This window comes from Microchirus variegatus (assembly GCF_963457635.1).
Source record: "Microchirus variegatus genome assembly, chromosome: 6".
Taxonomy (NCBI): Eukaryota; Metazoa; Chordata; class Actinopteri; order Pleuronectiformes; family Soleidae; genus Microchirus; species Microchirus variegatus.
Genome location: NC_139807.1, coordinates 33,906,078 through 33,917,875, shown reverse-complemented (window position 1 = coordinate 33,917,875; position 11,798 = coordinate 33,906,078). Strand labels below are relative to the sequence as shown.

The 11,798-nt window shown below is 42.7% G+C and overlaps 2 protein-coding genes across 5 annotated transcripts; one reads left to right on the top strand and one right to left on the bottom strand.

Annotated features, from left to right (window-relative positions):
• On the top strand, window positions 1-3,886 carry pigb (phosphatidylinositol glycan anchor biosynthesis, class B; the record flags this gene model as incomplete). Its single annotated transcript, XM_083890748.1, has 11 exons — window positions 1-112; window positions 558-687; window positions 809-932; window positions 1,008-1,112; window positions 1,206-1,555; window positions 1,708-1,759; window positions 2,686-2,897; window positions 3,003-3,067; window positions 3,152-3,356; window positions 3,489-3,666; window positions 3,743-3,886. 11 exons carry the CDS (start codon window positions 1-3, stop codon window positions 3,884-3,886), a joined length of 1,677 nt encoding a protein of 558 aa, XP_083746874.1.
• Window positions 3,887-3,917: 31 nt separating this feature from the next.
• On the bottom strand, window positions 3,918-10,441 carry ccpg1 (cell cycle progression 1). 4 transcript variants are annotated; one of them, XM_083890730.1, is made up of 12 exons: window positions 10,377-10,441; window positions 8,744-8,805; window positions 8,387-8,501; window positions 8,236-8,315; window positions 7,950-8,157; window positions 7,729-7,824; window positions 7,131-7,321; window positions 6,950-7,094; window positions 6,732-6,814; window positions 6,402-6,518; window positions 5,044-6,317; window positions 3,920-4,536 (listed from the first exon to the last, which is right to left on the bottom strand). In XM_083890730.1, exons 2-12 carry the CDS (start codon window positions 8,801-8,803, stop codon window positions 4,344-4,346), a joined length of 2,562 nt encoding a protein of 853 aa, XP_083746856.1. In that variant the 5' UTR covers window positions 8,804-8,805; window positions 10,377-10,441; the 3' UTR covers window positions 3,920-4,343. The 4 variants fall into 4 exon arrangements, with proteins under 4 accessions (XP_083746855.1, XP_083746857.1, XP_083746854.1 ...); XM_083890729.1 differs by having other exon boundaries at window positions 3,918-4,536; window positions 6,950-7,321; window positions 7,729-7,821; XM_083890728.1 differs by having other exon boundaries at window positions 3,919-4,536; window positions 6,950-7,321.
• Window positions 10,442-11,798: the final 1,357 nt, after the last annotated feature.

Genomic DNA, 11,798 nt, shown 5'->3' with positions numbered 1-11,798 from the left:
ATGGACAAGATCCGTCCACGAGTGAAGTTTGGGAACAAAGTGGAGGACGTGAAACTGAGGAAGAGACAATCTCAACTGTATTCAAATGAAGATGAATGTCCTCTGAACAACGGTGAGAGACAATGTCTGTCCACTGTTTTCACACATTCAACTGTTTGACTTGACACAGTGTCCCTCAGACTCACAGAGGACAGACTAACGTCTCTTGTGTCCACAGTGTCTCTCAGACTCATAGAGGACAGACTAATGTCTCATGTCTCTTGTGTCCTCAGTGTCCCTCAGACTCATAGAGGACAGACTAATGTCTCTTGTCTCTCTTGTGTCCTCAGTGTCCCTCAGACTCATAGAGGACAGACTAATGTCTCTTGTCTCTCTTGTGTCCACAGTGTCCCTCAGACTCATAGAGGACAGACTAATGTCTCTTGTCTCTCTTGTGTCCACAGTGTCCCTCAGACTCATAGAGGACAGACTAATGTCTCTTGTCTCTCTTGTGTCCTCAGTGTCCCTCAGACTCATAGAGGACAGACTAATGTCTCTTGTCTCTCTTGTGTCCTCAGTGTCCCTCAGGCTCAGACTGGTCTTCTTCTCCGTGGTCTTCAGACTCATTAATTGTCTCCTGGTCCAGAGCAGTTTTGTCCCTGATGAGTTCTGGCAGAGTCTGGAAGTTTCTCATCACATGGTCTTCAAATATCCTTCAACTCTTAAATGTTATGTTGTTTTCAGGAGGAAAAGAAGATTCAAGTATAAATATAAGTATAAATATAAGTATATAAGTATGTAGATATAGAGACAGTTCTAACCTTAACAGTGTGACCTATGGCTTCCTGACCTGGGAGTGGACTTCACAGATCAGAGGATTCTCTTTTCCTCTGATCTTTGCCTTCATTTATAAGATTTTACACTTTATCAACATGGACTCAGTCCTGCTGCTGGTGAGGAAACTGACCACTGGGTGTCACTGTTGAGTCTGTGTGAGCTCATCATAGACTGTGTGTGTGTGTCTTCAGATATGGCTTCCCAGAATCCTTCAGTCTCTTCTCGCTGCGTTTGCTGACGTTAAGTTTTTCTTCTTCATCGGAAATCTGGAAAATCAACACGTTACAAAATGGACGGTGAGTGTGTGTGTGTGTGTGTGTGTGTGTGTGTGTTCTTCAGAATGTTCTTGGTTTAGACTGAAGTGTGTGTGTGTGTGTGTGTGTGTGCAGTTCTTCAGTCACCTGACCTCCTGGTTCTCATGGTTCTGCTGCACCAGAACCCTCAGTAACAGCACAGAAACCTCCCTCACATGTTTGGCTCTGTGTTACTTCCCTCTGAGTGGCTCTAAAACACACAGCAGGTCAGTTCATCATCATCATCATCATCTTCATCACAAACACAAACACAAACAAACAAACAAACACCTTGTTGTCTCCAGTCAGATCTACTTGAGTCTTGTTGCCGTGGCAGCAGTTTTCCGGCCGACAGCCTTGATCCTGTGGTTTCCTCTGATCGTTTATCATTTCTGTCAAGAAGAGAACAAACTGAGACTCATCACTCATCACTACATTCCTATAGGGTTAGTACTTATATATTATATATATATATATATATATATATATTATATATATATGTATGTATATATATATATATATATATACATATACGTAAATATATGTATGTGTATGTATCCTTTCATTCTCAGTGACGCTGTTGTTTTGTCACCTGCAGGGCGGCAGCACTTGTGATTTCAACTGTGATCGACTGTATATTCTATGGAAAGGTAAAGAATTCACAGTCACTCACTGTTGCTGAGTAAAACCTGTGGTATGATGTAAACTAACCTAAACTAACCTGTGGACGATATAAACTAACCTGTGGATGACGTAAACTAACCTTAACTAACCTGTGGATGACGTAAACTAACCTTAACTAACCTGTGGACGATATAAACTAACCTAAACTAACCCGTGGATGATGTAAACTGACCTAAACTAACCTGTAGACGATATAAACTAACCCTAAACTAACCTGTGGATGACGTAAACTAACCCAAACTTACCCGTGGATGATGTTAACTAACCTAAACTAACCTGTGGATGATGTAAACTAGCCTAAGCTAACCTGTGAACGATGTAAACTTAAACTAACATTTGGATGATGTAAACTAACTTAAACTAACCTGTGGACCATGTAAACTAACCTAAACTAACCGTGGATGATGTAAACTAACTTTAACTAACCTGTGGATGAAGTAAACTAACCTGAGGATGATGTAAACTAACCTAAACTAACCCGTGGATGATGTAAACTAACTTTAACTAACCTGTGGATGATGTAAACTAACCTAAACTAACCTGTGGACGATGTAAACTTAAACTAACATTTGGATGATGTAAACTAACTTAAACTAACCTGTGGACCATGTAAACTAACCTAAACTAACCGTGGATGATGTAAACTAACTTTAACTAACCTGTGGATGAAGTAAACTAACCTGAGGATGATGTAAACTAACCTAAACTAACCCGTGGATGATGTAAACTAACTTTAACTAACCTGTGGATGATGTAAACTAACCTAAACTAACCTGTGGATGAAGTAAACTAACCTGAGGATGATGTAAACTAACTTAAACTAACCTGAGGATGATGTAAACTAACCTTAACTAACCCGTGGACAGTGTAAACTAACGCCGCTCTTCTGCAGTGGACTCTGGTGCAGCTGAACTTCCTGAAGCTGAACGTCTTCCACGGTGTAGCAGACTTCTACGGCGCTCATCCCTGGCACTGGTACCTGACTCAGGGCTTGGTGGTGGTGATGGGTCCTCATCTTCCCTTCTTTCTTCATGGATGCACCCTGACCTTCAGCAGATACAAGATCCTGTTGGCAGCCGTGGTCTGGACCATCATGGTCTACAGGTCAGAGAGTCTTCTTCTGCTGTTGTTCATGTATGAAGACATCGTACAGAGGTCCTGATGATGATGATGATGATGATGATGATGACGACTTTCTGCTCGTTTCAGTTTACTTCCTCACAAAGAGTTCAGGTTCATCTACCCTGTGCTGCCTCTCTGTATGATCTTCTGTGGTGAGTCTTCAGCGTCTCAATGTGAGCACAGAACATTCACATGTGTTTAACGTGTGTTTAACGTGTGCTTCACGTCCATCACAGGGAAGTCACTGGCCAGTTTGAAAGAGTGGCGTGGACCTGCAGCGTCCTTCTTGTTGCTCACAAACCTGCTTCTGGCTCTCTACACCGGTCTGGTCCACCAGCGTGGGACGGTGGACGTGATGAATCAGATCCAGACGCTGTGTGACGTCACTGCACAGCCTCACGTCCTCTTCCTCATGCCCTGTCACTCCACACCTTACTACAGGTTCACCACCGTCCAATCATCTTTGTCCTGCTGCTTCTCTGTGAAAACACAAACGCAGCATCAGGATCAAACATTTCATGAAGTGTTCAGAAGATCAGAAAGTGCTCACCTGTTTGATGTGTTTCCCTGCAGCCACGTCCACTGTCCCATAAAGATGACCTTTCTCCAGTGTCCTCCTGACCTTGGAGAGGACAATTACGTGGACGAGGCAGAGATGTTTTACCTGGAGCCTCTTCACTGGCTCAGGAACTCATTTCCTGACAAATCTTCTCTGCCCACTCACCTGGTTCTGTTCAATGTTCTGGAAAAGGTGAGCGATTATAAAATTGTATTTCTGCTTTGATTTGTGCAAACGTTTGACTTCTGCTGTTTCTCTGCTGTTGTAGGAAATCTCTGTGTTTTTACAAGAGCATGAGTTTGTGAAGACGACGGAGATATTTCACACTCACTTTCCACAAGGAAGAGTTGGAGGAAGCATTTTTATTTATGAAAGGCACCGACCAGCACTGACCAGCACCGACCAGCACTGACCATCACTGCAACGATGGAAGAAAATCATGACAATATTCTTTGATTTGACACTAAAATAAATATTTGATCATCTTGAAACTCTCTAAGATGTGTCAAATATACGTGTTTTTAATTCTATTGAATTAAATGTGTTTTTCTATGTTTGCTTCAATGTAAATAAAGTTGGAATGTCAGTAAAGAGTCAACGGTGAATTAATCACAGCTCTTTTTTAAAAAAACAATCACAATGAACAATGATTGTTAAAGTGCTGTGTTTGAAGGGGCCGTCAGTGTTTAAGGTCTTATTATTGAGGTCAATATTAACAACATTATAATAGAACATATCAGATATACCACATCCTCCGTTTAGACCTCAACATGATCACGTCAATAACACAAAAACCACTCGAGGACGTTCAGTAGCGTCAAGCTAACATTGTGCAAACATACATCTAAAGAAACAAAGCTAATCTAGCTTCAGTATTTGCGATCAAACGGCAGAGGACCCAGTTCTATCTTGACGTCGGCCATTTGTCGCTCAGAGTTTCCTCCTGATCTGCTCCACTTGCGTTCAGTGTGTGGTCGAGATCTGGCTCTCTGCTGCCTCCGCTGGTGATGTTTGGACCTGGACTCGTCCTTTGAGTCTGCGACGGGTTTTTCAAAGGGTCCTCTGAGTCAAATACAAAACACGAAGGACAACTATGTAAGATTTTATCATGACTTTACATCAAGTTCATTGAGTCATATTAAATATTACTGAACTGAATGAATCGTCCTCACTTCATGACTCTAAGTTACTTCACTTATTAAACGTCGTCTGAATGCTTTTACAAACAAGTTCTTCTCAGGTTCATGGAAAAGAGTTGAAAACAAAGGTTTCTTTGAGCCTCACCTTGAGTGGATGATGTAAACTAACTTAAACTAACCCGTGGATCACGTAAACTAAACTTACCTAAACTTACCCATGGACGATGTAAACTAACCTAAACTAACCCTTGGATGATGTAAACTAACCTAAACTAACCTGTGCCTTCAAGGTAAGGCACCTTGAGCCTCACCTCGAGTCCTACCTTGAGCCCTACCTAGAACCTCACCTTGAGCCCTACCTTGAGTCCTACGTTGAGTCCTATGTTGAGCCCTACCTTGAGTCCTACCTTAGCCCTACCTCGATCCTCACCTTGAGCGCTGGTGTTTGGTGTAGGCCTCTCCAAAGAAGTGCCTGTAGACGTAGTCGTCCAGATCTGCGAACATGTCATCGTGGAGCCCCTGGTACTCGTGCAGATCTGCCAGATAAACCTCGACACCTCTGACAAAGTCTGTGAACAGCATCTGGTCGTGGATGAAGAGCCCGTTGTGGAAGAAGCTGTTGATGAAGCTCTCCAGCTCCTTCCAGTGGTGGAAGTGGTCGACCTCCTGGTGCACGTAGCTCTGCAGCAGCTGGTAGAACTCGTCTGCTCTGATTGGCTCCATGGCTCGGTTGAACAGACTCATGGACTCGTGGTAAGCACAGTCAAAAACTCCAGAACATCCTTTCACGTCTGGACCTCCATCTTCATGAACCTTCTGGCCTGATTTGCGAGTGTTGCGGCTGCTGTGGAAGGACTCGTCGTGCTTGTGTCTGTGATCAGGTTTGTGGGATCTGTGCTGCCAGGATTCTTTTCCGTCACATTTGCCGTGACAAAAGCCTCGAGCTTTTTTAATCAACGTTGACGCTGAATCCTTGAAGTGTCGAAAAGTTGATTTGACAGTATCTGAGAACTTCCTGAGGTTTTCCTTCACGGCCTCCTTCGCCTTCTTGATCTGCTCTTTGTGGTGATGGACAAACTCCTTGGTGGAGTTCTTCACAGCATCAAACGTCTCTTGGACTTTCCCTGCCACGCCCTTCTTTGGTTTCTTCACTTTGGACTGTGTGTCTCCTTTGGCTCGTTCTTCCTTGTTTTCCACGTACAGCTTCTCCCACAGATCCGAGCGTTGCTTCTCAAAGCTCAGCCTCTTCTCCAGCTCCGTCACACGAGACTGCAGCTCCTCTGCTTCTGAACCAACCTCCCTCCCATGGAGGTCACTCCTCAGATCGTTCAGCTCGCTCGTCAGCTCATCTGTGACCTTCCTCTCCTCCTCCAGCTCCTTCTTCAGTGTCTGTGCTTCAGCCATTAGCTCCTCACTCTGGACGTGGACGTCCATGATCATCTGCTTCTCCTCTTCCAGCTGCTCTTTCAGCCTCTGGTTCTCTGACCTATCTGAGTCGGCTGCAGCTGCCATCATCTCCAGATGTGTGATCTTGGAGTGCAGGTTCCTCAGCTCCTCCTGGACCGTGAACAGAGACTTTTCTTCATGTTCCAGAGAGTTTTTCAGCTGGTGGTTTTCAGCCATCAGCCTCTGCTGCTCAGCCTCCATGGAACGTCTCTCATTGGCTTTTTGTTGGAGCAACAGTTCAAAGTCATCTCTCTGGGCCTTGGGAGGAAAAAGAGTTCTGGGCTTCAGTTAAACAGGTAGTACTTGTACATGTTTACATGTAGTATATGATCTCTAAATCACCTGAATATCTGCCTGTTTGGCCTTGATCTCCTGCTTCTCCTTCTTGATCTCCTTGATCGTTGCTGTGAGAAGAGAAATGACTTCAGCGTCTTTTGGGCCCAAGTCGTCCCTCAGAGCCTGAGTCAGAAATTAAAGCCATGAGAAGATGATTCCACTCTTGCTTCACTCTGAGCTCCTGATAATGTTTTAAGATGTTGCTTCATCGCAGAGAATGAAGGTATTCATAAATACTACTAACCAATGCACATAGAAAGGTGGATTTATTATTGATTTGTGTTAAAGTTGTCGTGTGAAAAATGTGTGGATGATAAAGTTTGAAAAAGCGCTGACCTGGTGAATAAAAGGTTCTTCTGGATCCAGATCAGCACCTCCACACACAAAAACCTCTGGGCTTGGTGGAATCTGCTCCGAGCCTGTGATTTACAACAACATATTCACAGTTTGTTTGCTGGATCACTGTCACCCATTAATGTCATGACGTTTCTACTAGAACATGGTTTTTAAATCATTCTCTACATGAACAACATGGTGGATCACAAACTTCTCACCATAGAGACGACTGAAGCTCATGCAGACGGCGACGACGAGGGTGAGCATGAGGCAGGTGTGGAGGACGCTTCTGCACCGGCCTCGCATTCCAACATCATGAGAAGGTCGGACTGTAGTTTCCTGCTGCTTCTCCTCTCTGACCTCCTCTCTATCGTCCTCCTCTCTGACCTCCTCTCTGACCTCCTCTCTGACCTCCTCTCTGTCCAGGTCCTGGAGGAGTCCAGACTCCGGTGTCTCCTCCTGAAGCTCGGTCCCTGTGCTCGTGGTGTTTCTCCTCATCCTCCGTCTTCGTACGACGGCGCTGGAGCTCGGTCCGGTCTCGTCCTCACTGCTGCTGTTGCTTGTCGCCGCTTGCTGCTGCGCTGGGAAAACTAAAGATAAACAGACCATAATACACGAGTTAGGGTTGAAGACTTGACAGCAGAGTCAGAAACATGCACTGATCCTCGTGCAGATCATAAATATCACATCTATGAAATGTTTTTGAAGTGAAGTGAATACATTCCAGGAAAAGTCAAACCATTTGATTTCATGCTAAAAGATCAGTAAATAATCAGTAATATGCTGCACAGACACAAGAGAGGTCACATCACATATTTGTCCACTTCTGTAAAAGCTAAACTCTGAATATATACGAGTTCACATTTGACCTGAGCTGTTGAATAGAACTTTGTATAAATGTTCTCACACACACACATGCACAGATGTGGGCTGCTCACACAGATTAGCTTTGTGTTAAGAGCCGAGCAAACTTAGCATCACTGTTAAATCAGGCCACCTGTGAAAGAGCGCCCTCCAGTGAGCTGGCTCCTCAGGTGGTTTCCTAAACTCAGCAGACTTTGAGGAAGAGTCCAGTGACTTATGATCAAACCTGCTTTAATGACGTAAAAACAGGCAAAGGAACAAATGTTTGTGTGCTGACTGAGACTGAGAGAGAGACAGGTGAGGACAGAGAGAGAGACAGGTGAGGACAGGTGAGGACAGGTGAGTGTGTCGTACCTGTCTCTGCAGCAGTGAAGGCGTACTGGCTGCTGCAGGACGAGCCGAGGTAAAGCTCCTCGCTGTCTGCTGCCTCGTCCTCCTCCTCGTCCTCCTCCTCCTCGTCTGCATGCTCGTCCTCCCTCACGTCTCCCAGGGTCATGATGTCGCTGTGATCGCTGGCCGACAGCAGAGACACATGCTCCTTCCCTGCAGCTTCGTCCTTGTCCTGCACAAAACAACCAGAGAGAAATGACGCTCCAAACCCTCTCAATACTATTTACACTGAAATGTGACGCTGTCTCACCTCGGTGGAGAACAGCGTCTCCACGATGGTTTGGTCTCCCAGCGTCTCGTCCAACGTCTCACCTTCTTCAACGCACTCAGCTACAATATCATCAGTGTGTGAGATCATTTCAATTCAAGGACAAATTCTTTGTTGAAAATAGTTACTGTACCTAGTGCAGAGGCATGGGTGTCCTGCAGCTCTGCTTCCTCCACTGGAGGGCGCTCCAACAGCTCAGTGCCATAATCTACAACAGCCTCCAATCCCAATGTTTCAATATCTGAACCCTGGAAAACAAGAGGTCATGGTGTCAATCTATAACTCCATCAAAGGTAAAAAGATGAACGTTGTTTTTTAATCATTTCTTTACAAAAGTAAAAGCTGTTGTCAGTTTATGCTCAGGAGAGAAAACACACCCTAAATATTCAACATATTCCACACATTAACAAGGTCGTACATCATTATTAGATTTATTTTTAAGTTTAATTTAGTGATAATGAAATGGAAAGAGTCAGGAATAATGAATGACCTCATTAGTGATAATGGTCCAGCCACAGGACGACTCTGCATCACTCGACGTCTCTGACATTTCTGTCCACAGACAAACACACAGAACAAAGATGACGACAGGAGGTTATTAGACAATAAGTGAAATATCACAGCTGGAAAAGGACAAATGGGATCGATTAAAAACAACTAAACATCACTTTTTTTATCCAAACAAAGTATTTTTGCTACCATCACTGCCATGGTAACAGAACAAAGGAAGGTGAGGGCAGAGTCTGTGAAATATGTAGGTATATATGCATATACACATATAAACACACACCCACATAAATATACACGTATATAATATTTCATTTACATTTGACACGAGTTACCTGTCAAAGTTACCTGTCAAAGTGAATCATTGGACGATAATGTGATTAATAGACAGTTTTTTGAAAATATCCTTTGATGTTTTGTAATGATGTCACACTGTAAACAGGAAGGTTAAAGGTCACCTTCACCATCTTCAACTTTTTTTAAACTCTTCTTAAAAACCCACTTTTATTCCTTGGCTTTCAAACCAGCATTTTTCTGTTTCATGTCTTAAGTTCTATTCTTGTTTATGTACAACAACAACATCAGACCATCAACAGAAACAATGGTATTTCACTTTTCTCACAAAATTAGTAATAAACTCAAATGAGAACATATCTATTTAATTTGCATAAATCTAACAACCATTCCGAGGAAGAAGACGATAAATGTTCCACAAAGCGTGTGTGGTTAGTTAGTGAGGAGATGATCCGTCTTCTGCTCTTCATGGTCTGGTGGACACAGATTTAACTGAAGACCTCAGTGAACGACGTGAGCAGATCAGACGGACGACGACTTCTCCACCTTCTAAAACATATTACACTCTCGTGTGCATTGTAGACGTCTTAGTTAGGATATTATTGTTCAATTGTCAAATTCATTCATTGATTTGTTAATACTGTCAATATATATTTTGAGTGTTTGAAATATGTATTATTTTATATCATTTAACAGTATTCTGTAAAGCACTGGGTTTTACTTTATCAGTAGATATTTACCTTCTCCATCGTCATATTTTAACCCTTAGTTGCACCGTTGTGTTTCACTGCTAAATTAAAATGTTCCATAAAAATAAACGTATTATTTATTATTTATTTATTATGATGAAAGCGCAGCTGATTGTTCACGACACATATGTTAGATTTGTCCCACTTTTAAAACAGAATCACTGGACTTTACAGAAAACACGTCTCTATCAACAGACGTCACTTCCGGCAGCAGCATTTCAACTATGGACGAGACACAACAAACACACACGTATAACAGCGACATCTAGCGGTGACAGACAGTAGTGCAGCAACACTCTCCAGCTCTAAGACTGTAAGAAGTCCGTGTGAACATTAACATTAGTTTAAACCACACACACTCAGATGAAGCCTCGCGTGTAGCTCTTTAGCCTTTTAGCTCGTTAGCTCTGTAGCTTTAGCTCACATTAGTCAACATTAATGTCGTCATTAAACCTGAACACTGATATAAACGCCACCACACGAGCCTCGTTTGTCTGTTACCTTTGACGGACGTTTACTACGTTAAGTTAACTCGTTAAGTTAAGAGTGGTTAATAAGACGAAGAGAACTCACTGTTGTTTGTGTTCAACGATGATGAAGCCGTTTGCAGCAGCTCCGCGGTTGTTGCAGTATATACGCGAGACGATCCGCTAACGAGCCACCGTAGCTGGGTAATGTGGTTCTGCGGTGACGCGGCTGCTCACACACGCGGACGCACACTGATCACTTTAAACTGCATCTCCCATGAAACACCGCGGTGGACAAACAGGCTCAGCAAGGGTGGGGTTTGAAAACCGTGCGCGAGCGCATGTTGCGGCTCCGGGGAAGAAAAAAAAACGTAAACACGGAAGTGTGACAAAGCAGAGCTGCGCAAGATAAACTAGTAAACAAGGACGGAGAAAACACTTTAATCACTTTAATTCATTAAAAACACACTTTGAATGTTCGTCAGGAAACACGTGGTGACCGATGTATGTTTACAAATATGTGTACAACGATGTTTACAACGATGTTTACAACTATGTTGCTCAACCGGTCACATGAGCTTTAGTAACCTTTTAACAGCTCAGTACTTATCTGATACTTGTGTTTATGACAAACTGACACCATGTCACACACACACACACACACACACACACACACACACACACACACATTCTTGTACTTGCTGCATACTGAGGACCAGCATTTCCACTTTATAAATCAACACAATTACAAATATCTACTTCGTGAACGACATCTACAAAAACTACAGGTTGCAGTACCATAAAATGTCTGCAGGTGGAGCCCCAGAGCAGAAAGGGATGGACATTTTTTTTTTTTTTTTTTTTTCGGTCCAAAATTTGACAAAAACGTCATACTATACTATGTCGACAATTTTTTTTAAAAACATTTGACCCAAAATTTTTGACCCAAAATTTTTGGTCCAAAATTAGTCGTCCAAAATTTGACAAAAACTTCATACTATACTATGTTGGCCAAAATTAAAAAAAAAAAATTTGACCAAAAATTTTTGGTCCAAAATTTGACAAAAACGGCATACTATACTATGTCGTCCAAAATTTGAAAAAATCTTTGACAAAAATGTTTTGGTCCAAAATTTGACAAAAAAGTCATACTATACTATGTCGTCCAAAATTATTATTATTTTTTTTTTTTACAAATTGAGTATAGCATGTTATAGCAACCTAAGGAAGTGATTTCAATGAAAACAAAGTGAGGACCGGCCAAAATGACCTCACTTTGTTGGTTAAAAACCCTCATTGGTCCTCAGTATGCCGCAAGTACAAGAACACACACACACACACACACACACTTCATTAGGTCTCCTGTTAAATGGTGATTGGTTTGTTGGTGTACCTAATAAAGTGGCCGCTTGATGATCTGAGTGTTTCAGAAAGAAAAACATGATGAAATGTCCTGGGATTTCCATCATCTGCATTTAAACATTAGAAGATCTGATCTTGCACCACATTATTGTGTCATGTGAACGTA